At 47.8% G+C, this 25912-nt stretch overlaps 2 protein-coding genes across 2 annotated transcripts; both read right to left on the bottom strand.

Annotated features, from left to right (window-relative positions):
* Window positions 1-4847: 4847 nt before the first annotated feature.
* Window positions 4848-5781, bottom strand: LOC101783137. Its single transcript, XM_004970365.3, has one exon. The coding sequence runs from the start codon at window positions 5655-5657 to the stop codon at window positions 5136-5138; it is 522 nt and encodes a 173-aa protein (XP_004970422.1). The 5' UTR covers window positions 5658-5781; the 3' UTR covers window positions 4848-5135.
* Window positions 5782-12759: 6978 nt separating this feature from the next.
* LOC101783544 (protein RETICULATA-RELATED 5, chloroplastic) lies at window positions 12760-23541 on the bottom strand. Its single transcript, XM_022826736.1, has 12 exons — window positions 22510-23541; window positions 22082-22291; window positions 21723-21983; window positions 20438-20524; window positions 19651-19725; window positions 17001-17761; window positions 16307-16436; window positions 15435-15965; window positions 15081-15188; window positions 14433-14978; window positions 13971-14093; window positions 12760-13328 (listed from the first exon to the last, which is right to left on the bottom strand). The coding sequence occupies exons 1-12, from the start codon at window positions 23425-23427 to the stop codon at window positions 13167-13169; spliced, it is 3912 nt and encodes a 1303-aa protein (XP_022682471.1). The 5' UTR covers window positions 23428-23541; the 3' UTR covers window positions 12760-13166.
* Window positions 23542-25912: the final 2371 nt, after the last annotated feature.

The following is a 25912-nucleotide window of genomic DNA, read 5'->3' on the forward strand; positions in this document are numbered from 1 at the left end:
CACAGAGCAAGGCCGTGCAAAGTCAGCCGCACTTAATTTAACGCGGCGAGCGAGGTCAAAATCTGTTCAACAAACACTGACACCATCCCCTATGGTACTCCTCACGTTGCTCCTCGGACCTCGGGTGCCACTGCCAGATGAGAGGTGGCTAGCTTTTCACGAGCCCTGCGCCATTCGGCAACCGATTTGCGCGTTCCCAAGCGCAGCTCCGCCCCGGGTCACGGACCGAACGCGTAGGCGCAGGGGGGGTGGAATGGAGCGCTCGCGCGGCGGCCACAGGCCCACAGCAGCCCGCGAGGGCGGCGCAGACGGCGGGCGGAGGCAGCCGCTCGCTAGGCGCCGGCGCGCCCCAGCCTCCAGCTCGGTTGGGCGTTGGATGGGGGCATGGGACGGGCGCGGCGCGGCGTGGCGTGACGTGGCATGCAGGACTGGATCAAACAGAGCAGCGGTCGCGGCTCCCGTCGCCGTCCCCTTCCGAGGACGTTGATGCGGTCAGCCGGTCAGGGAGGGATTCGATCGGCCCGGCCCGGCTCGGCGGGGCGCCAGAGCGTGCGGTCGAGGGATTACGCTAGCCAACTCGGCGAGGCAGGCAACTCGGTCGCCGATCCCCTGCACGTCGCGGTCGCATTTGACATGGCCGGCGCGGCGCGCCCGGGGGGCATATCGGAAGAGCCCCCCGTCGGTTTTTGCTGCTAAATTTGTCGAAAGTCCTACGGGGGCAACGCACGGGCGCGCGGCGCGGTTGACGGATTGAGCTGCACAGGAGTGCTAGGATCCGATTGGCTGCGACGCCGTTGGGGACGAAATTTTTGAAAATTTACTGTTGGGGACGAAATTAGTAGCGTCTGCTGCGCGAGGCTGCTGGGGTTCTTCTACCCCTGAAAACGACTGAGAAATGATGGAGTCATCGAGGAACCAGCAAGTCGGTCTCCATGACTACCGCCAGCAGTCACTAAATCGCTGTCGTTCATTGGCATCTAACGGAGCAAGCTGAGCCCAAGCACTCTACCTCGTTCGAACGTTGTGTGGCCCAACAACACGGCCCGTTAAGCGTAAAAAAAACAACGGGCAGCCCCTGCCGAGAGCTCCCTATGGATAGGGGAAATCGCCACCGTCGTCTTCTGCTCGAGTGCCTCGCCGTCGCCATCCCGTCGTGGAGAGCCGCGCCGTCGTCATCCCCACATCCAGAGATGCGCCATCGCCATTCCCTCTCCCAGAGCTGCCTCGTCGATGTCCCTTCGCTGCAAGCTGCATCATCGCTGCTCCCTCGTCGAGCGTCTCGGCATCGCCGTCCCTCACCGAGCATCGTCGCCATCATGGACGCTGCCGCCCTGCAGCGTTTCCACCTCACCCACATCCTGCACGCCTTCTACCCATGCAAAGCTCGAACTCGACTAGCTGCAGACACGGCTGCTGACCTCCATGAGCTTTTTCAATCTCTAATGCTCTAAGTACAGTCTGCAGAGCATGCCTGTAAAGTGCAATTTGTGCAAGAGCTTGCAAACTGTGTAAATTGTGGTTGTATCGAAAGCATCAAAATCATGCAAATTTTATAGATTACCATTGTGTTGTAAATTTTCATAGAATTGAATAAAAAGTATTGCTGATTGTTGCAAATTCAAAGATGCACAAAATGTTCTGTTCTCTGGCATCCGGTAGGCGTATGTGACCTTATTGTTGGTCATATGAACTTTACAATTCCCTGAACTTTATACTTGAACCACAGATGCAAAAGCTATTCTCCAAAACAACTATGTTTCAGGAGGCAAAAGGCATTCTTCCTACTGCAAATATCCATACTACTAGAATTCAGCAATAACATTGTGTTGTAAATTGATTTGGAATGCTATTGTGAATGCAATGCACAAAAGATGTAACTCTGTACTGCTAAAATTCACCAATAACACCATCTGTCATTGCTCCCTGAAAAATAGAAAAAAATAATTCAACATAATGACCATGTATAATTCAGAGGAAAATGTATTACTTTGTAATATTACCGTCAATAGTTGAGAGAAACTATTGATGACTGTATGATTCAGAGATCTCTTCTTGAGGTAAAGATGGATGGTTTAGGCATGTATTTTGTAGTGTTGCGCCATCATCGACTGACACTTTTATAGTCTGTTGCTACTGATCAGATAGAAGAGAATCAAATAGTTAAATACAATTGAAACTTTTTGTAGCGAATACAGTTAGAGAGAATTTGATATATTTTGTGTTGTTTAAATACCTTTGAACATTTTTCTTTTTTCTTCTCACAAACCTTCGAACTTTTTTTTTCTTGTCACACACCTTTGTACTGTTTTTTTTTTGTTACCTCTTTTTTTACACTTGCGCTTCTTGTCAAGCCAAGTTCTTTTGCGCTTCGAGGTTTTGGTTTCCACCTCCTTTTTCTTTAGGCTTGCTGTACTCAACAATTCATTAGGCAGAGTCACATTGGTGGGAGCAATGATGGGATCCATAGGGCTTGTAACACCATTCATTTCTTCTCCAACTTGCTTCTTGGGGGCGTGACCTTCGCCTCAAGGTCGCATCTTGGGGGTGTGACGCGGGGCCATGGCGTCCTTCTGGTCGTGCTCTAGTCACCCTCTTGGTCGCTGTCCTCACCGGTTGTCCCTTCCGGCGGGGCGTCCGCCGGCGCGCGGGGGTGAGACGGCCTGCGGCGGCGTACGCTGCGGCCGCATGCGGGTGGCGGCTTGCGGCGGCGGTGGCGCTGCTACCACTCGCCAGAGCGCCGCCGGCGACGACGACGGCCACGAGGACGCCGAGCTAGCGGAGCTACAACGATGACATGCCAAGGCTGCCCCTGCACCGAGCCAGGCCTACCCCTCCTCGCCTCGGCTGCCGAGGACCCCTTGTCGTCTTAGTCGCCTTCTTCCTCCTTCCCTTCCCTCTCCCCCTCCTCCCTTCACCCCACCGCACACAGGTCGTGCTCCAGTCGCTCCTCTTGGTCGTTGCCTTCACTTGTAGGTGCCCCCCCTGCGTCGTTGCCTCCCACCCTGCCGCTGTGAGTCGCTCGCTCTTGTTGCTCGCTTTTCTGCCAATGGTTGTTGCTCGTGGGCCATGCCTCCTCCGACCGTCTTCTTCGCTGGGAGGAATGGGAAGATGGCTCTTCGTTTTCCCAATGGTGCTTCGGGTCGCCACCTCATCGTCGAGTGTTCCTAGGAAGAGGGAGGGTTTCGGTGTGGGCTCCTCTGGTGGGCCTGCCTGCTTCCCCTTCGATCGCCTGATCGCTCCCTGGTCATTTTTTCGATCATCATGACGGCAGTCCCTTTCTACTGTGCCTACGGATGTTCTTCATCGTCGTCACCATGAATTACTCGGTGCTATCCCATCACTTTGGCTATCATCCAGACCTCGGAGGTCTACTGTGCGGAGGTTGTTTTGGGGGCCTTTGGCTAAAGCCTTGCTGGGCATTCACTGGGGCCAACGACGGTTGTGTCCTTGGACGTAGCTCATCTCGCTGGGGGCGTTATTGCGGCCACCAAATCCAGTAGTTTTTGCCAGGTGAAGATTTGGTCTGCTCCTCGGAGACAGACGGACGATGGCGGCGTTGTCGTCACTTCTTCCCTGGAGGCATCGTCATGCAGAACATTCTCACTCTACATTCGCTGGTTTCTGGTTGTTAGACAGTTGGTGACGTGCGTGTGTTCATGGCGTCTTTCTCTCCCGTAGGCTTCAATTGTGTTAGGTCGTGTTTTGTGTGGTGGTGGTGAGGTGGTTTTCTTTTTTTTTTTGTCGTGTTTATGTTGTTTATCGCCGGTCGTGACTTTTGTAACTTTGCACTTTGGAATTTCTTCTGAAACTGCATGGTCGTAATTCTTCTCTTTTTAATGAAAAACGTGCTATCACGTCTTAAATTTTTTTTCCCTAGAGTACCCTACTCCAGAGGTAACACGTCATGTGTGCCGAAAAGCGTCGGAGAAATAGCAGCTAATCGAGGAGGGCGATCGATGCTTCTTTAGCACCCTTTCCTGTATGACTAACAGAGGCCGAGAGGCGGCATGTTAGTGCTGTGCGAACTTGATCTTCCTTAGTGCTGGAGCACCATCTCCCATGGTCAGAACATTTTTTTTAAGATGATGGCCAGAGCATTTTTGACTTTCAGATTTGTTGACTGTAAATATTTTCAAGTCAGCTAGCCCCTTTCACAAATTTCAAATGCTCTCTTTTACGGGCCAAACTGTGCATTCAGCCCAACAAAGCCTCTAGGCCCAAAGACACATCCCCTGTGGCACAGCTAGCCTTAAGAGTTCTGCTGCGTAGTTTTTAGATAAAGTTTCTGCTCCGTGTATTTGGCTATTTGCATTGGCAATCCTCTAAAAGGAATCTGGCACGCCAGCGTCAGAAGAACTCATCGAATCTTTGTGTAAGTTATGAATTACCATTCGAGTGCATGTGCTGTTGAGGTGAGCACACCGAAATGCATGGCTTGTGAGGGTACGATGGGCGCCCCATGTTATGTTGGCTTCGTCAAGGCAACGCAAGACGTACCACCACTCGGTGGCAGAGGCAGAACAAATGAAGCAGGTCCTGGTAGATTTTTAAACAGCTAAAGGTTTGCAACTTTGCATAATTGAAGGAACCTACACGCTCATCTCCATTTCCTGCTCCTGGATCTGTCTTTGGTCTTAACACTGCATATTCTCTGAGTACGTTATTTAAGCTAAGTTGCACATAAACCAGAGGAGTATTTAATTTGAAGTAGTACGTGCGTATGATTGCTAGCAATGCAATTTGCTTCCAATTTTTTCCATTTTACTTTAGCTTTAAAGCACCGAATGCCCTCCATCATGTCAGTTTTTCTATTGGTGTACGTGGGCAGAAATTAAAACAGAGAAAAGTTAACAGGTGACAAATTTGTTTCAAATTTCGGATGAACTCAACCAAATCTCTGTACAGTTTGGGGCTCTTACAATTTATTTTGTCACAATTTCCCCCCTCATCTCCCGAGCTAAAGACCGCTCAACCCTTTGGACATCGCAATACAGAGTCGTCAGGGGATCGAGAGGTGAGAACCGGCCGGACGGGGACACGTCCTCGATCGTGGTATTCACATCGGCAGATCAGAAAGAAAACCAAAAGAATATAAGCGAGACCAAAGGAGAAGAAGAGAGGGCTCTTCGAGCTCTCTAATCCGAGGCCTCCTCCACGATGCTCTCCAGCTGCGGCCGCCACACGCCGACGCGGGCGCCGCTCCGCCGTCTCCGGTGGCCGCCGCTCGACGCGGTCTTCTCGGAGAGCAGCTCCCTCAGGTAGTTGTCCTGCTCCGCCGTGTCGCCGGCGCTGCTCTTCTTGGAGTGGTGGTGGTGGCGGCTCGGCCGCTTGCTGCCGCCGCTCTTCTTGGAGCTACCCTGCTTCTTGCTCCTCCGGTCCGCCGGCAGGGTAGCTGAGGGGATGAGGAAGTAGATGCGGCCGCGCTTGAGCTCGGAGTCCGGCGACACGATGACGAGCTTCTTGGAGGCGCAGCCGGGCGCGCCGGAGGGGGACCACGCCGTGGTGAGCGTGTGGTTGGGGTTCGCGGCGAGCACGGAGGCCGCGGCCACCGGGCAGCTGAACTCGTCGACGTGCCCGCTGAGGTGCACGATGCGCACGACGTCGAGGGCGCCGCAGGGGACCATGCAGGCCAGGCAGCACCGCAAGCTGTTGCCCATGTCGCTGTCGTCGTCGTCGGCGTCGGCGGTGGTGGCGCTCGACCGCTGGGCGTGGGCACAGCTGGAGCCTGGAGCTGGGGGCTCCTTTGATTGGGGTTGCTGTTGCCGGTGATTGGAACTCGGAACTCCTTGTGATGATGGGAGTGGCGGAGGCTAGCTGCGCGTATATATAGCGCGCCAAGTGGAAGTGGACCTGGGGGTCGTGCCATGCTGCCATCTCAAAGTCGTAGCTATCTTGCTGGCTTTGGGATTGAATAATGCTGAATTTTAAAAAGAATTGAACAGTGAGGCTACTGGTACCAAATAAGTACGCATACTGTTTGAGCTAAGGTACACCGTACACACAATCTTCTATATAGAGCTTTCAAATTTGTGTGCTGTTCAGAGCTCAAGGCGGCCCCATTTTGAAAATACGACAATTGCATCGTTTTATGTAAATTCTTGTGGTATTTCTATGTAGATTCCAAACGTAACATATGTAATCAATATTTTTTTGAAAAATATTATACAATAAATATGCAATTGTAAGACTTTTCGTGTATTGTATATACAATCATTCTAAGGTAGAGTTGCGTATAACTATCTAAGTGTGCAAAATCAATTTAATACATTCTTGGAATTTTTTGGGGCCATCTGTAAAAGTAGCATGAATCATCTTTCTATGCTTAGTCACATCTTGTGGTTCTAGCATTATCGATGGAGTATATGCCCATCCTTTTTTCTGAAATATATCTACTTGATAAAAGAAAAAAAAATACATTTGAGCTTCAGGACAAAGAATGGCACCGTGCATCATGTTCCCTGGGTCCCGCCTGATTCGTTGTGAGGGGCTTTTCTTTAGTATTTTGCTTCACTGGATACGTGTTTGTTTGGTTCCCGATAGATTCCCTCTGGACGTATCTCTCCGATGGTTTTCGCTAAGCGATCCAAAATCCAAGATGGCAGAGTGTTAGATTATTAACCCAATAATTTGAACTGGCTAGGATATTATTAGCATGGTCTTGGCCCTCTAATCTTGCCGAGGAAGCTGCCGCGAAGGAGCCACTTGCAATTATTAGGAATAATCCTCCTTGTGTTGCCTGTTATGATTCTCATGGAGAACATTCCTGTTCCTGATGTAGCAAAGCAAATAGTATGCAATTATAGGGCATTTAGGGTAGAGAGAGAGAGAGAGAGGGGGGGGGGGGATTGAACTCTTAACTCCAAAGTAAATTTGAACACGATGTTCTTATGATAAGCATTGTGATTTTCCACTACGTTTCCCATACGAGCGGGGAAGGATTTTGACGAAAAGAATTCATCGCGGTGACATTCCCCAAGCTTGATCTACGCGGCGCCAGGATTCGAGGCACGTCGAAAACGTTCGGCCGCTCGGGGGGCTTGGAAGCGGAAGCTGCCGTGTGGGTGGCAGCGGCGGCAGACTGGCACGCCGACCCACAGCGACTACTCCGGGCTACGCACCGTACATGCCCTCGCGAAACCGCCCAAATCCGCATCCGCTCGAAAGCCGAGGGCGCTGCGCTCCGGCACCCCGGCACGGCAGCCCAGCGCGACAAGCCGGCGGGCATGCTTCGCCTGGCTCGGCACGCTTGCCAGCAGGTCCCGCCGGCCCCGCGCACGTCCGCCAAGTCTGCCGATCGCGTTGGCCCGTGCGATCTCTCGCTACTGGGAGGCGGCCGAAGTGGGAGACTTTTGGGCGGGTGGAAAGGGGAGCAGCAGGATCTCCGGGGACACTATTATATCACAACCCGACATTAGCGTAAGACGTTTGACGATAAAATATAAAATCATCCTTAAAATCACATATTCTGAACCCATCATTTTGGCATATATTTGTGCTAGTACCTCCTGATCATGCTCCTAGAAGCCAAAAGAAAGCTTTAATCTATGCTTAATCTACTGCCTAGCACCCAGCACCTTTCAGAACTTTGGGAATTTATCCTATATAACTATTTTTTGCATATATGTATGGATGATTGCTGCTACAGTAGAAAACCATATGGATAGTTTAGGCGCATAGATGCTGGCCTTTGTATTGGCAGATGCATAGCTTCATGCCTCTACCACAGGTAAGCAACACAGAATTACAGAACTAGGCCATTTGTGTTTTGTGCCCACTAATATGACACTAACAGCATTTTGAGATGAAAAGTATGGCTGATGACCAATCTGAATAGAATAGTATTTGCCAAAAATTGTCATTGATTCTATGGCATATTGTCTTGCAGACCATTTTGGAAGAAATGCTAGGAGGGACGCTTGAAGCCGATTGCAAGCTGATCAATGTGGAATTTTTTGTATTTTGCATACAACCTAATGGTTGTGAGCTTGGTTGTAGTGAATTGTGACATTCTGGAGTCAAATGGTAGATGTAGACGTATTGTGACATTCTGTGAGCTTGCCCATGCAAACTTGATGGCTTTTGGTCACAAACATATATTGATCTATTGCTCATATTACTTATAGATGCAGACTAATATTTCCGTGAGATATAAGATCAGTTTGTAGTGTTCCCATGTGCAACGTGAATGCTAGTTTGTATGGATGATTGAATATCAATGCTATATGCATGTATTCAATGTCAATGTTTCCTACTGTTTGATGTAATGTTGTGTGATGATTGCATATGCACAGGTGATACAATAATTTTGAAGCAATTACATCTAAATAGCATTGTATATATACTGTGTTCATTTGAATAGTTCTCGTTGAACTGTTAGTACATTAATTGTATAAATAGGTTGGTCGATATAGATTTATACCGATGCCACTTATAGCGTCACGTAGGTCAGATAGTCGCTACAATGACCTGTACCAACTACAATGTAGTCGGCCATGTGTGGCTGTGGTACGGTGGGAGCTGGAGGTTTCGGTGGGTTTGGAGTTTTGGACGCAGCCGCGCTGGAATGCACGGCCGCGGCCCGGCATACTCGTGTCGCGTACGAAACAGTGCGTGCGTGCGCGCGCGGGTAGTGCCGTGGCCCGTGGTGTAGATACGGGGAAGGCTCCACGGTGCTGACGAACGGGTGGTCCGATACATCGGCTTGATTTTGTTTCAAGATAAAGGGGTGAGATACGGCTCCGCCGTGGCACCGTACAGGCTGGTTTGGAACCGAGGTACGGGACTAGTTGGTTTAACGTAATCATGGAGTTAGGTTCATGTATAATGATGTAATATTGATAGCTGAATTAATAATGTTCACGTAGATTTGCTACGTGTTCCTGAAAGGATGCTTATTACAAGGAAAGGAATGCGAAGGTACGAGCAAGTCTAGCTGTACGTTTAAGCTAAAATTGAAGGGGAGCCTCGTTGCCCGTCTACTCATTGGAGAAGTTCCTTCTTCCGAGTTTCATGCACTAACTATTCCTGGAGGAAAACAGTAGTAGGAAGATGATGCCCCCCACACATTATATTTTTGTTGGCTCTCCAAGGCATTCCCGAAGGAGTGCAAAATCGATTGAGATTTAGCAAAGTTTTAGCCAACCTAAGAAATTCAATACTCCTTCTGTTGTTAAATATATGATGTTTGAAATAAATTATTTAGTTTAACATTAGTCCATCAACCTATGCTCTTAGGTAAGCTAGTAATTTGAGAGACATGAGTATTAGAAATTCATGAAAAATCGGGTCCCATAGGCCATAGCTAGTGATCAAAATTACTTATCTCTCTATTAAATATTCTAATATAATACTCATGTAGAGAGATACTTATATTTATTTATTGTGATCGCACGCAGGTATTTCATGGGTAGATTTATATTACTTTAGTTTATTTTTAATAATGACAATGCAAGTAATCTAGATGTAAATTTAGGGGTTGTTTTACTTTATTTTTTTATAATGACATACATGGGTAATTTATATGATGATTAGGAGTAATCTAGGTTATCTTTCATAATGGCATATATTTGGTTACTTTAGGTAATGTTTACAATGATAGAGATGGGTAATTTTAACAAGCATAATAGACGGTTATTATTTTCAGCTATGAGTGGAGTCTACTTAGATTGACGATGGATGTTTATAATTTTTATGATAATTTCAAGAGTAAAATGCACGGCTGGTCCACGAACTTGGCAGGAAGTGTCATCTAGTTCCCCGAACTCTTAAAATGTACATTGGCTTCCCCAAACTTGCTAATCGGTTTACGTGAGATCTAAATCTACATAACTTGTATTAAACGGCTCACGTGGCATGCTACGTGTGCGTTGACGTAGACCTGACATGTAGGGCCCACATGTCAGGCTCACCTCTCTCTGTTCTCTCTATTCCTTACTGCCTCTCTCTTCCTCCAACGGTGGCAGCGGGTGCGTATGTTGGCAAGGTCCAAGAGGCGGTGCAGATTGCACCGCCGAGAGCCCAGTTCGGGGGCCCATTCGCTGCCATCGAAGTCCCACGCTCGAGTGCCGTCGTCCGCCGTAGCCGAGGGTTAGAGCTCGAGCGCCCTGTCCACCGTCTGCTCTGGCAAGGCCACCGCCGTCGCGTGCTTGGGCAAGGCCTCGCCCCCATCCGCTCTGACAGGCCACCGCCACCCCTCCCCCCCCCCCACGCAGCCCCTGCCGCCGACACTTAGGCAAGACCTCAGCCCCGTCCGCTCCGACGGGGCTACCGCCGCCGCCGCTTTCCTGCGTAGCCCTTGCCGCCAACACCCGAGCAAGGCCTTGGCCTCGTCCGCTCCGGTGGGGCCACCGCCGTCGCTTCCCGCGCAAGCCTGCGGCCTCAGCCACCAACAGCTCGGGCGCGGAGCCTCGATCACCTCCGCTCCAACTCAGCTGCCACCGTCCACCAATGGCTTGCTGCCTGGACCAATGGAAGCTCAAGCACAGCCTCAGCCGCCGTCCGCCCGCGAGGCCCGCAGCCCTGGCCAATGGCTACCCACGACGGATAGCTAGGATAGAATGACAGTGCGGGGAATTGGCGCGGAGCGCAGCTGGAGAGGCGTCGGGCGGCAGGGAGCTTGCCAATGTTGCCGGTTGGACTAGACGACACCACTTGAGGCTGCGGCAGGGGTAGGCTCGGTCGGATGTGAGAGAGGGATGAGGAAGAGAGATAAGGCAGGGCGAAAAATAAGGAGCTGACATGTGGACCCCATGTCCACGTCAACGCTTAGTCAGCATGCCACAAAGGCAGTTTAACGCAGGTAACGGTGATTTGAACCTCACATGAACCGATTAGCAACTTTGAGGACCCATATGCGTATTTCAGGAGTTTGGGGACGTGAATAATACCCCTGCCAAGTTGGAAGTCCGGCCACACATTTTACTCTAATTTCTAGTTTTTTTTTTCAAGCTCGCAAGGATCATCAACTCCAAAAGAAACATTCCGGGAACGCTCGACCGGTTCAGCTCGAAATGTATTTACGGAGTACAATGCTCATCGTGCCATGCCATGCCCCGCTGGACACTGCCCACTTTGCCTGCCTCCGCGCGCGTGCGGACACCCATGGCATCCATCACGGCCGCGCACGCGCTCGCCTCGCCAACCTCACCGTTCTACTACTTGCTCGTCCGGCCCATCCGTGCGGCACCCGCGCGCATCCGTACGAACGCCATCCGCCCCCGCGTTCGCTCGTTCCAGTTCCAGTCTTCCAGATCGCGCGGGCGCTCGCTCCGCTCGCCGCCGGTCAAGGATTCTCCGTCCCGCTAGATGCTGCTGCCAAGTGCTAGCAACGTGCAGCGCAGTTGGCAGCCGGGGAATCCAGATCAGCGATCGCCGCGTGAAAACCTTAAACCCGGTGACCTGACCGATTCGTCACCCGGCTAACCGCCTTTCTACCTGCCTGTCAGTCAGGCCGGCGCGCGCAGAGCGGAGGCGTGAGTGACAGGTGGACCCACGGCGAACTGCTCGCCTGCACGTGCACGCGGGTAGCTCCAAGTAGCTGGAGATGCCGGGAGGAGACGACGAAGCCGCGGCGAAGCTTCCTCCGGGCTCGGACTCGGAGGTGCGTCCAACCGCCACCGTACCGTCACCGACCGCCTCGTCGTCGTCGTTGCCCGCCAGAATATCGGACACGGTATTCAAGATCAAATCCATCCGTCGTCTCCGCACCCGCCATCAAAATACTCGATGGAATCCATCATCTGCACCAGGGAGGCAGGCACTATTCTTTCCATCCGCCCCGCGTCTCGCAGAGGAGACTGCTCCATCGGGGCCTGGCCTCGGTGCCCGGGCCACGCTGCCGCGGCAACATGTGGCAGCAGCGGGCGACCACCCTGGCGAGATGGGAAGGCGTCAGTGGATTGGCTGCACGCCTGTACACTCCACTGTACTTTACTGTAGTACACTGGCGTACTGGTCCGGTCTCTGGCACTCTAGCTGGCCGTGGGTATGTCATGTGATGGATTCGGGGTATCTTGGCCTAAAAAATTCTGTGGCTTTTGCACCGTGCTGCAGTATCTGTTCACGAGTAAGATTGTGAGAAGCAGATGAGATGCATAGTTCTTTCCCATTTTCCTTCTCCATATTTGCTGTTACTGTTAGGCTTTGGTGGATATGTTTTTTCAGTGGTCCAGAGACGGGTCAGTGAGAGTGTGGGACAGCATATTTTGGTTCCTGATAAAGAAAAGAAAAGGAAGCAGTGCTGCGTTTGATGGTCGATGAGACTTGAGAACTGGATTCGTGCGGCAGCAGCACAAGGGCACTGCACGGGTGCCTGGCGCTGTATTTGAAGGAACAGGTAGAACCTACGCACGAGGGGGTAGATGCCCCATTTGATAGGAACATTGTTCTTGCTGTTTGAGACTTTGAGCATGCATGGAGTGATATGTTCTCGACGCGTCATCACCTCTTCTGTACCCGTACGCAGCGCACGCTTTTCTTCCCGTTGTCTATCTGAAAAGGAGAAGGGCGGGAGCATAATAAGTGTATTGCTCCAATAAATGCGGTTGGGAGGAAGAAAGGGTGCATGTAAAGGCAAGGAGATGCCAATAATTTGCCAAGAAAAAGCTATTCTGAATTCGTCGTGTGTAGCTTCAGATGAGTCTGAAAGAGCCATAGCTCGCCGGCGTTGGAAAGGCAAAGGTGGAAAACAGCTAGTGCATCGGGACTGGTTACTGATTAAAACCATAAGCGATGCCACACGAAACATCAGGCCACGGCACAACTCTGAATTCAAGTGCATACAAGGTTCTCACAGACGACAACCACGATCCTTGCCAAATGCCAACATCCAGTTTTCCATTTGTTTTTGAGTTGAATTTTGCATGTAAAATGCTCTGTACAGGTTTCAAAATTCTTCGATTGTCTCCTCTGCGAATGTACAAACAGTATTCACCCCATAAAGGGTGCAAAAATGGCTTTCTGGTCACAATGACGTCTTCAAAGCTTTGCTCTTCAGAACTTCAAATTTGTCCCTTCACATGATGCAATGGCTAAGCTTCAATCTAGCTCTGAGAACACTTCTCTTCTATATGCCTGTATGGCTGTATGCCTGTGTAGTATACGTTTAGTCACGGATTAGGTGCTCTGTGTGTTGTATGGCCACAGCAAACTAGGCCATTGTGCAGTGACTACGTCAAGTCATTTGGTTGCTTATTGCTGTCATCCACATTCTGTACATCTGTTGTGCCACATTCTAGGAGTGGCATTTCGGTTGCATTGGAAACCTCAGGAGAAGCTAACTCTTTCTTCGTACTTTGCACACCTGTAGCTCGTGCAAGATCAATCCATTGCTGCAAGAAACATGGTGTCAGTAAAGCAAGACGTAGTCAAGTGCTATAATGCAATGTGTTTATGGAGTTGGAGACTAGAGAATCCAAATCTTTTTATGGTAAGATTTTGGTTTCCTTGGAGATATTCAACATAATTTATCAAGAAAATAAACTATTGACTGGTAATGAACACTGATGGTTCCCTTTACCTCAGTTGAACCAGGACCAGACTGAGATCAGAAATGCTGAAGTTCATGAAGCACAGTTGAACAGGCCAGATAAAAGTGCCAGCACCCAGAATGAAAAAAATAGCAAACGGTTCCAGAGTCCAGACTAGGAATGCTAGCAGACTGAGTTGCCTCCCATGGAACAATTTAGTTAGGATAAGTTTTACTAATAACTATGCCTACAAATTGAACCGCCAATTAAGTAGGGAGTCAAGCAGTCAACCGCCAATTAATTGGAACTGGAGGGCTGCCCACTTACATACCTTATTCTACGTCTTTGGTCCTACGCTAAAAACAAGAAAGAGAATATACACTCATTTGCATTTTTTTCGTTCCAAGAAAGGAGAAAACTTGTTTGTGCCATTCAGCCAGCTTGAGAATGCAAATTAAATACCAAAACATTATCAGCTAAATGTAAAGTGCAGAAGTGGCAAACCTGTGTTCCCCAGTATGAATTAATTATCCTTGAAACAAAGGACAGCAGGCTAGCAAGAAGTGGCTGGTTATAGTAGGCCATCAGATGCTCTCCTAGTCGATGCTCAATCAGACCAGCTATGACCTGAAGCATGTTTATTGGAAAAGTTAAACACTCTTGTGAAAAATGGGATAACTGATAAGGTACATGTGCTTAGAAATGGAAATAGCAGTTTCAGACTTTCAGGATTTCGTTGGAAATAATAGTTTCTGCAATCTAATGCATCAAAGTTGCTGATTACTGATGAGGTGCAGTAGCAAGGCCTCATTTTTAATGTTACCAACTTCATATTCTCAGCATGTTATATTACAACACATTTTAACCATTGCTTGCATGTGCCCTGGTCTATGCAACCAATGACAAAATAGCTCTTCATAGAGAATCAGCACTTAAGTGAACAGAGTGATGCTCTCGGCAAACTACCTGGTATCGCAGGTTTGCTGATGTTCCAAGGAAGCAACTATAAACAGTTGCTGATTTCCAGATCGGAGATCTTTTGCGCCCCACTTCCATACTTGCAGAAGGTTTCAGAATTTGGCGAGCACCATATAAGACATCTGAAGCAACTCCAGCTCCAATACTAGAAATGAATCCAACACCGGCAAGTTTAAGACCGCCCATAAGCACTGATGCAAATCTCTGTTTAATGCTCCAATTCTGCCCTACAATGCCCTTTTGAAATGCATTATCTGGCAATGTTCCTAAAAGTCCTTTCAGAAGCTCCACACTATCACCAGAGCCATCATCGGCAAAAGACAAGAGCGAAATAGTAGGTGCAGGAAGCCACACTGTAAAGAAGTCAACAACAGAGCCTCTAATTGTATCGGTGAGAACATAGTCAATCTCTTCAAAAAACCGTCCTTTCCGTTTTTCGTATTGTGCTAGAAGAGTTGTAGTTATTGATATGCCCTCTTCAATAGCTAACCTATGCAGAAACTTGGGATCTGCTAGCAACCTTTCACGGAAACCCTGCAGATAATGGCTAGATTTAAGTTCCAACAATTATAAGTATGCTTATTGGCATTCCTAAAAGGAAAAGAGTGAGAGATAAAGAGTACAGGAGCTTCTTACTTGGAATCGGTGAATCAATTCAGCCATAACAGGGTATTTCTCTAGGTCAAAAAAGTTCTGTAATATCTCAGGAGAAACTACACCAAGATCTATTCCTTTCTGAAGATCCTGTCATAGAAATACAGAAAGTTCTGTTAGCTCCAACACAAGAAAAATATGACTACTTAGCAAGATAGCTTTGGAAAGAATTATCATAGTAACAATCATTTTCTGATTCTGTAGTTCAAGTACAACAATGTCAGTGCTGTTTACATTTGCCTTTAGACTAACAACTATTCCTGGTTTATTACACTAATCATGAGACAAATATAACCACCACCACTCAACATATACTAAGTAAGAGCAAGTGATAACCTGAGGTAAAGCTTCGCGCCTCCTACCAGCAGCATTCATAACTCTAGCAATTTCTGCACGATCAAAGCAATTTCGACTGCATGGCTTGGCAGCAGAGTACCATAAGAAATCAGCTACAGGGATTTCACCTTCTCTCCTTATACTTTGTCTCTCAGGATCAAGAAGTACCACAACTTGTTTTTTCTTTTGCATCTTTTTAGATATCCTAGCAGGAACACCAATTCCCCGTGGCCCATACATAACATGACTTGCACCAGTTACAACAACGAGCATCCCTGAAGGGTCGCCACTAGCAATTTCTTTCAGTATTGTCTGGGACATGGTATAATCATCAACTACTCTTGCCTGCGCTGATAAATATGAGCTTGGTCCAAAAGGGGAACCACGAGTTGATGAGATCTTGTCTATCAATGATCGGCCTGAGATGGATGTAAAGCCAGAAATGAAGCCTGAGCCAGCTGGAGGAGCATACATCTTTCTTTCAGCTTTTGAAAGACCTCTAATTCCTTCTGCTTGGACAGTTCTTACCACCTAGTCAAGAAAAAAAATATTAGACAATTTTCACCAAATAATGTACAGACTAGAGAAAGCGAAACTTACATATTAAATATACATCAGACCAGATATTTACCAGGGAAGGGGGCTAAAAGCATGTAACAGAGGTGTTTAAGCAGGCAAATTAGAATACGTGGTACGAGAGAAAAAAAGCATGCCCATTGGAACAATGTAAATCAATTTCAAATTATTACAATTTTACGATGTCAACAGTCAACAATTCTGAAGTATAAATGAACAAGATTAATGATTATTAAACTATGCCTGAATCACATACATTTTGCTGGGGGGCATGTGAAAAATCAGTTATAAATTACCTCAAGTGGAGTTCCACATGCAACAAGCTTTATTCCGTTATCACGGCAGTAATTCAAAAGAGGTTCGTACTCCTGCCATCGCTCCGGTGCCCAGTGAGATGTATAAAGCCTTAAATTGTCGCCATTAATTCTGCATAAGGTAAAGAATTGTTACAAGATCATCCACAATAAGTATTGGAAGGCTTCTAAATTTCACTTTTCCCACCAGAAAAGATAAAACAAATATAGGCAAAAGAGGACTAACATAGGACTTTGGTTGAGCTTTTACTGTTTGGAAACATATATATCGTCAAAACAGTAGTAGCCTAGTAGATACAGATAATTCTAGCAAATCCTCAAGTGTAGCTGTTTAGAGGGGCAGGGTCAAACTACCAGTTATATATCTCAGAAGACATTTTTAGCTATCCTAGCAGAGAAATGTCATGGTTTTACCTCTTGCCACCAGACGCAGAGAAGCTATTCTCCTACTTCTCTACATAGGAAAATCAAGGAGCAAATAACAAGCAATGATCACTCAACTTGCATTTGAAGTTAACACATCAAAACTCAGTATCTCTAAACACATAATTATAGCACATCAGGGCAAGGAATTCATCTTCTACGTAATGTAGCTCAGCTACATACTTGTCACAACTAGCAATGAGGTAAAATTCGTTGTCTTAACAGGAGAAAAAAGAAGTAGAACTGCAACAACCTCCCATCCATGAACCGGTTGAGCTGCTCCTGGAGGTCGCAGGGGAAGGCCTCGAGCGCGAGCGAGATACTCCTCCCAGCCTCGGCGCATCCGGCCGCCAGCTTCCTGACGATCTCGAGCTCGAGCGCCCTGTCGTCGCGGTCGGGCACGAGCTCGGCCTCGCCGAGGTACACCACCCGGGCCGCCATCAGCTTCTCCCACACCCTCCGCCGCGCGTCCTTCCCCACGGCCTGCGGCTCCCCGATGACCGTGGCGTCGTAGACCCTCGACAGCGCCGGCTCGTCCGCGGGAGGCGGAGGCGGGGCCGGCGCCGCGGGCGCCGGCGCCGCCGGCGGTGGGGCCGGCTTGTCATCGCCCGCCGCGGCGGAGGCGGCGAGCGGGAGCGACTGGAGGGCCGTGGACGCCGCGACCAGCGAGGGGACGAGGACGAGGAGGTTGCGGCGCGTGGTGGCGGCGGCGGCCGTGCAGACGCTGCCGCGCGTGGAGGCGGACGCGGAGGCGGGGGTGGAGGTGGAGGCGAGGAGCGGCGGCTTGGCGGGGAGGTGGGGTTTGAACCTGAAGGCCCCCGGAGCTCGGGAAGGCGCGTGCGGCAGCATTCTCCGTTCTCCCCCGCTGACACGACGCCGGAGGCGCGACGCGCCCGCGCCGCCGGTGCCCGGGGAGGGGATGAAATGGAGGGCCTCAGAGACACGGAGCAGTTTGTGGTGGTTGGTACTTGGTACTAGTAGAAGACTCTTCGAAGTCTCGATTATTTTGCCTCTCAACAGCAGTCAAGTTTGTTCGGTTGTTCCTAAAAAATTTGATCAAATTTGTCATCAAACCCAAATTCATCTGCCACCTGAATAAGCCTAACAAACGGCGGACATGTCATCCAACTGTCACTAGAGGACAAACAGCAATGTGATGCGATCCCAAGTTCCCAACTTATAACTTATATGGGACATGAGTATTGGCCAACTTGGTCTTGTTTAGTTCCTTTTTTTCCTAACTTTGACAGCAAAAAGAAGATTCCCCATCACATCAAACTTACGGTACATGCATGAAGTATTAAATGTAGACGAAATTAATAACTAATTGCACAGTTTTGTTGTACTTTGCAAGCGAATCTTTTGAGCCTAATTAGTCAATGTTTAGACATTAATTTTAAAATACAAACGAAATGCTACAGTTGCGCATTTATGACAAAATGCAAACTTTACCACTTCCAATTTAGGAACTAAACAAGACCTTGTTGCATTCTGCTGAGCGAGCTCCAGCAGTCAGCACAGCTGCACAGGGCTAGATTTTTGGAAATTTCTTGTGGCGGAAATCGTGGCGACTTTTCACGGCGGAGCTCGAACGGTCGAACGGTATCAGATTGTTTCGCTGTTCTTTCCATTTGTGGTGGTGTTTGGAGATTGTGTGCTCGGGAAGAGCTCGGAAGCGAGAAAGAAATCTCCGGACGAACGATCAGAAGTTACAGGCTCGAGATGTCGGACAAAAAGATTAAGGGGGCGTTTTCTTCCCGTATCTTATTTTTAGCACGTGTCACATCGAATGTTTAGATACTAATTAGGAGTAGTAAACGCAGACTATTTACAAAACCAATTACATAAGTGGAATCTAAACGGCGAGACGAATCTAGTAAGTCTAATTAAGCCTAATTAATCCATCATTAACAAATATTTACTGTAGCAACACATTGTCAAATCATGGACTAATTAGGCTTAATAGATTCGTCTCGCCGTTTAGATTCGTCTTATGTAATGGGTTTTGTAAATAGTCTACGTTTAATACTCCTAATTAGTATCTAAACATTCGATGTGACGGGTGCTAAAGTTTAGCAAGTGGAAGAAAACAGGCCATAAGTACGTGGAGAGGATAAGCAGTGATGTTGAAGCCGGTGGCCCCAAAAGGGGCACCAAGGTGCCAGCCCAACCACTAGCTCACGGACATGTCCAGTCAGCAAGTTGCAAGACGAGTGGCTCACCTTTCTTGCACAGGCGTGGCCTTCTGCAGTTCTGTGCCTTCGGCGAATCGTGATTTTCATAGACCCACAAGCACCAAGCGACAATTGTATCGAGTTTAAGCCTTGCACGGCAACAATATGTTTCATGCCGGTTTGGAAGACATGGATTTTACAGAACATAGTTCGATTTCCAAAAAAAAGTGGCTAAAGGAAACATTAAATCTGTTGCTCCACAGAAAAAAAAAAAGAGAATTGATTCAATGGTATAAAGAAACATTAAATGAGGATATTATAGAAATAAACAAGAGGATGCAAGTACAGGCGTGCAACAGCTCGGCAGGACAAAATCTTATGTATTATCTCAGGAGGCAGCGAATTCATTCAACTGGTGCCGTGTAAATGTACAGAAAAAAAGAAAGAACCGCAGCAATACATGAAGCCCAGGCTGACAAAAAGAGACAAGGGAAAATAGTTGTGCTATGTTTCCTGAGAATTTTCAGGTACACAAGTAACACAACTGGCGATACGCGGATACAGATCCCCAAAAAAATCCTTAGAAATGCGTCCCTTCGGGAATGGAAAGAGTGATCTTGTCCGCATATAAAGCCTAGACGGTCACCAAAATGATTCTCAATGGCGTAGTCCATGTTCATGCTGCACAATAACAGCTCAGTTTCACCTGTATATGTACATCCTACTTCAACTCCTGTTCGCATATCCTTTTGTATCTTCTGCTACCTTTGTCCATATGCTAGCAAAATGATCCGAGTATGCAGCCTGAAAGTAACAACAGAAAAAAAAAATTCAGCAATCCAAATTTCAATAGCTTTCCGTGGTCAGATTGACTAATTTCACATGCATTGTTGATGCCACCAGTTTAGGTGGTGTTTTGCCGCCAAAAAAAAGAGATATACGAGATAAAGGTACTTGTCCCCAAATGGTAAATTGTGCACTCATATTACCGAAAAGTTCCATACCATTGAGTCTAAGCTGCCTGATGTGAACTTTCAGAAATTTGTTTCTTCTCAGTCAAGAGTTGCAACACTAAAATGGTCATGATGCACATCATTTTGAGTCAAAAGGGTAAAAAAATTGGTTTGGTGATGATTGTTTACAGGAGATCAATTAGAAATCGGATGTTGTCTACCATCAAATGGTCTCCCAAGTCTTCAATGGAAGGTTTTCCAGTACAAAGAAAAAAGCAATTCGAATGACATCACCTTTTTCAAGAGCAGTGGAAGGGGCTCTGCGTTTTGTAAAACACAGCTGAAAGTGCATGGATACAGATCTAGCATTTAGCACCCATGCTTTTCCTTTTTGGTAAAATAACAGGTAAGAACTGTTAAAAAAATTTGGAGTTACAAAGATACTGCTGCTTGAACCAATTAACTTAATCTTTTGATTTTTTTAGAATTAAATTAAAAGTTTAGTGTCAACTGCAAACAACCACCCAAAAAATAAACCATGTAATGAAGTCGAGAACTTCTACCTGATCTGATACAAAACCCTTCAGCATCTCCACCAAATCATGGCGTCTTTCCTTGTTAAATCTTTTAATTTCATTCATGTTGTTTTCCTGCATTATCAGAAAATGAAAAATAAGAAACGCAGCAAATACTCCATGCCAAATTGCAAAGCAAACAATTTGGGATTTCAAAATTCAATAGTGGAACCATGTCCCAAGCACTTTTGGAAATTGCATCTATGATTCAATAATTCTGCAAAGGGACAAAACAGTGTTCTTGACTATGAATTGAAATCTTTTTTTTTTTGAAACATCTATGAGTTCAAATCTAGATGTTGATGTCGCTATGCATCCCAGTATTTTTTTGTATTCACCTTAAATGGATGCAGCCTTATTCTCAGGGTTGAACAGAAATCTCTAGCACTATCTAATACTTTAATAAAAGACAAATTCCCCACAAAAGATAATGGCTATATGGTTCTTCTTGAAGCAATCTTGTTGACAGGTTCCATAACTAAGTCACACTTGGCCTTGCAATCATTTGAATTGCAGTAGGCTGTCTTAAAATGCTGAGATCAATATATACACAGAAACTTCACTAACAAAGCATGTACTCTCACGTTCTCAATACATCCACCACAGCTCAGATGATAGTTAGAAAAACACAATCTGGAATCTTGGTTGTTTAGCAACATGTCAGCTGCTATCCCCATGCTTCAATAGCGCAGATCCTAATTCATTCTGACTTTTGTGAGCTTAACTTTGAGTAATGTTAGCTAGAGTTGGTCAAAAGAAGTGCCCACTAATGAGAATTCCGTAGAACAAACAACCAAATACCGCATCAATTTTTAAATATGTGGCATTTAGGGCAAGCTAAATATTTCTGATTAGCTTGTCCTAAATGCCATATATTTAAAAACGGAGGGAGTAGCTTTGATCAGACTGATTGAAAGGATGACCCAAATATAGAATATTAGCTAGTGTTAGGTATTGAAAGGAAGACCCAACAATATCTCTTTTTTTTTTCGAGGATACGCAGGAGAGCTGCGTACCTTTGTATTAAGAAGAATGAGTAGAATTGTTACAACGCGGGCCTACCGGGCTCACGCACACGGTTTTGAAATAGACTATTGCTCCTTCCAAAATAGAAATAATGTTTGTGGGCCCGTTTGAGTAATTACCATATTCCAGTTGAATTTATCACCAGAACTTATAACAATGTTCTATGCAACTAACAAAAGAACAAATATGAATATTAACAAAACTCGAAATATACACTTTCTTTATTTCATAAGTTTGGATGAGTTACCTTGATAAGTTCCAACTCTTTAAGTGCGTGTGTTTTTGCATCTTCCGTGGTTCTTATTGTTTCTTTCAGTTCTTCTATCTTTTGATACCTTGATCTCTCCTGATCCATTCCTCTCGATGAAACAGATTCAAGTTTTCCCGCCCGGGTATGCAGGAAATACAGATCTGCTGACAAATTTTGCACACGAAGCAAAGCATTGGAACGATCAGTAAATGCATTATGTACAGCAGCCATTGTCTCCATGTATTCATGGATAATGCCCTGCAAAAGCATAGAATATGTCAAAATCAAAAGGAAAAAAAATGATCCTAACAGATATGTCCAACCAAATATCCCTTCACTCAAATCACTCCACTTACCAGATGTTTTACAATTTCAGCATTTAGTTTTGTCTGTGATCTGCTAACTCTAACAACAGCATTCGCAAAATTATTGATATCAGCAGCTCGTATTTTCTGAGAAGCACACATAGCCTGCTCCTTTTCAAACTTGGCTAGTTTGATGAACGACATCCCCAAGAGACCTGTTGTTGCTCTAAGATCATCATAAGATTTGACAAGCGCCTCTGCCTACAAATGATGCACCTGTAGCAGATTAGCTAGTTTATTTTGCACTAGTACACAGTACTGAAAACATATGGTGCACAAGATGTATTTCTATGCAAGTAGCAAAGTGTTCGCTTCTCCAAACAAGCAATCATAATTTAATCACGACGACAATACATCAATTATGCAGAACAATAAGAGTGACATAGCAGAAAGATAAACATTGTAGAATGCTCAGTTACCTGCTGAGATGCTGTCACCAGATGCTGCTCCAAGTCCTCAAGCTTGGCTTTGTGCGCAAGGTATTTTGTGTCAATCTCCTCTTCCACTGGAGGCGGCCTCACTGTCACCCACCCATTCGTCACTGTCTGCTTCAGGTCCTTGAACACCCCAAAGAAGTCCCTCCCACTCTTCGTAGGCGTTGCTGGAGCGGCAGCAGCCATGGATGTGGCACTGGCAGCACTCATCGTGGGGCTCCACCTGGGCGACTCACCGTCGGAAGTGGGGATGCCGCTAGGCTCGGTGAGGAAGGCGTGGAGGTCGGGGCTGCGGCCGACGACGGGGTGCGCGGCGAGGCGCCGGAGGTAGCGCTGGAGCGTGACGCACCGCTGGTTCACGAAGTCGTGCCGCTGCATGACCTGGCCCTCGACGATGCTCTTGTCGGGCCGCGCGGGCACGAAGAGGCCGCGGTGCGCCTCCGCGAGGCGGTCGGCGAGCGCCACGACGTCGCGGAAGCGGCGCCGCACGCGGAATTCGCCGCCGTCGGACGCCCGGGTGGCGATGAGGTAGGAGACGTAGCTGGCCGAGCCGGGAATGACGCCCACGGCTCCCGTGGCGGGCTCCGCGTGCTTCCTGGGCTCGGAGACAGTGATCTCAGCGAACACCGGGGACGCCTCGCGGGATGTCGAGGCCGCCGCGGCGCGGTGGGGAGCGGGCGCAGGCGTGACGTCATCCGCCTCGTCTTCGTCCTCCTCCTCCTCTACGAACGGGTCGTGGTTCGCGCCGGCGGGGGGGGAGGAGGTGGCGGACGAGGGGGAAGGGGGCGGGCGGAGCAAGGGGTCGGTCGTGACCGCGACACTGGAGGAGGAGGAGTCGAGGGGTAGGGTTTCGAGGTCGTCGTCGGCGGGGGACTTCCCCGGGGACAAGGGCTCGGTGGCCATCAAGGCCACCGCCGGTGGGGTTCGGGGAAGGGATGAGATCTGGAGGGGAAATCCGCGGCGGAGTCAAGTCAGGCAGGGGATGGAGGAAGGTGAGCGCCGTGATTCGCCGCGCGTACGCGTAAGCGAAAGCAAAGGCAAAACCGTTTCGTGCTGTCCACTCAATGGCAGGTGGGCCAGGTCATCTCTTTCATTTGACTCCGCAACTGCGTCCACTGGCCAGTGGGCAGTGGCCACCAGCATTCTGCAGCTAAACAACACAAGAGCTTCTGAACAAGTTGGAGAAGGGTGATCTACACTTCTGCAGAGAGAACATTCACGAGTCTTCAACTCGTTAACAAAAGTTTGATTGCAGCATACTTTAAGCGAAAGGATCATCTCAACCTCAAAGTCCATCCTAAAGCGCATTTCAGATAGACGAAAAGCATAGGCTTATATGCTTATCCAACCTTGACTGAACTCAGGTGAAGTCATATTTTGGCCATGGACACCGTACGGCATACCCCTCTCATTTCTCCAACCTCCAAAGCTACCTGCCGGAGATGTTTTTCTTAAAAAAAAAAGTGAACACATGTTACATGTAGCATGGCATGGGTCATAGAGCTGACAGCAAACAAGTAGCGATCCAAGAAACGAAAATGATCGGAATTGAATGGATGCCCAACCACCTGCGTGCAAATTCCGATCCGAGCGATAGGAACTTGGCAAAGGGGGGGATCCAGGTTGGTTGGTCCCTGCCAATTTGTTGTTCCCACCTGCCGTTCCTAACCCCGGGAAGAGCCTCGCCGGACAGGTATTCTGACGCACCCCAGGGGTGGGCGTGGCCGCCGGAAAGGCCCCGGATTCGCCAGGTCGCCAGCCTACCTCATGGTTGGGTTGGTCATTGGTCAAGGACGGCGAAAATGCAGAGCTGGGGGTTGGAGAACACTGATTTCGGATGTTGTTTTTGTTCAGAGTTCAGTGTTCGTCTCCAATTGTCAACTGCTGAGGCAAACGCCAGCATTGCTTCCTCTGTTCGATCTTCTCGCAAATCCAGGAGAAGTGCATTCAGATTCAGTTCCAGGGACGCATTTCAGACTCCCAACTCTCAAACGATCAAACAGCACAACACAACTTCATCAATGGCCAAATTCGTAAAAAAACATATATGGGCCTGTTCGCTTCAGCTTATAAGTCAGCTGAAAAGCTGAAATAGCTGATTTGTTGTGAAAGAAAAACACTGTTCGGTGGCTGATAAGCCGGCTAAATAAGCTGAAAAGGCTCATACTTATTTGTTTATGGATGGTAGAAGTAACGGTCTATTTTCATGACGGCTGATGATCTGCTGCAGCTGCAAGCGTAGCCTTAGCTTCCAAGGTTATCATAAAAAAACTGAAACGAGAAGCATGGCATTTAAAATTTATTAGATTGAACAATCGGGTCCGGTGCTGTTGTTTCTATCACAAGGTTGTTTTCCGAAGATTTGTTGGAACAAATATTGACACTTGCTGCAATATTGGCTACCAAATCCACCTCCTCGCTTCTAAAAGTCATTACAAAATGACTTTATAAACATACACCAGCAAAGGTCGACGCACCAGACTTATGCCGGCCAACGATAAACGATTCATTCATAGGGCAGGAAAACAATTCACAGTACTAGAAGAACGTCACGGTTGACTCCTAATCATTGTGCGTGTTTCGAAACCAAGTTGCTTTGCCCACAAGTTTCAGCAAAAACTATGATACGAAATTAAACGGCCATGCTTTTTTCGCCGTAGCCTGTAGCTAGAGCCAGCATATGATAGCGGCAGAATAACTAATCGATCGCCAGGGGGAGATGGTCAACAAACACTCCTCCTGGCCTCTCCACCGTTTGAAACCGAAGATGCGTAACAGGATGCGCAAGAGGAAATCACATCCCAATTAGAACTGAGCACGTACAGTAGTAGATCGCAGCCGGAAATTGAACTGCAGTACCTAATTTGCTTGAAATGGTTTGCTTCTTTGTTGGGGCCTTTTCTCCTGAACCTACTATTCCATGGACGCAAATGCTGGTGCCTTTTACAGACGGTTGAATGCTCGAATTGATCGAAGAAAGTCGTCTGAAGTCGACGCAGATGAAATAACAGAAGGAGCCGACAGCAGAAAGCTCGGCGGAAGCGCTGCTCCGGCAGAAGCGTGTGGGAGAAGAGCAGCCCTGTGTCCCGCGCGTGGAATCGCCGCGCCAAAGGGGGCAGGCCAGTGGGTGCACCAAACCATCTGCACACAGTTGAATGATCACACGGCGACGACACACGAGATCAGCTCGGAGCTGCAGGCGCTCGCGTTGCGATGGATCGGATGGCTGCAGCTGCAGGCAACGTTGTTTCCCCCATGCTGGGATTATTTTTCAAAAGTTCGAAACCTAATCGACCAACCACCCGACGCGGGAAAGGAACGGGACAAGCGCATGGAGCCGGCCTGCACGTTGCTAGCTTAGAACGCTATATATACCGTACGTGCTCGG

Source organism: Setaria italica, chromosome V (assembly GCF_000263155.2).
Source record: "Setaria italica strain Yugu1 chromosome V, Setaria_italica_v2.0, whole genome shotgun sequence".
NCBI classification, from domain to species: Eukaryota; Viridiplantae; Streptophyta; class Magnoliopsida; order Poales; family Poaceae; genus Setaria; species Setaria italica.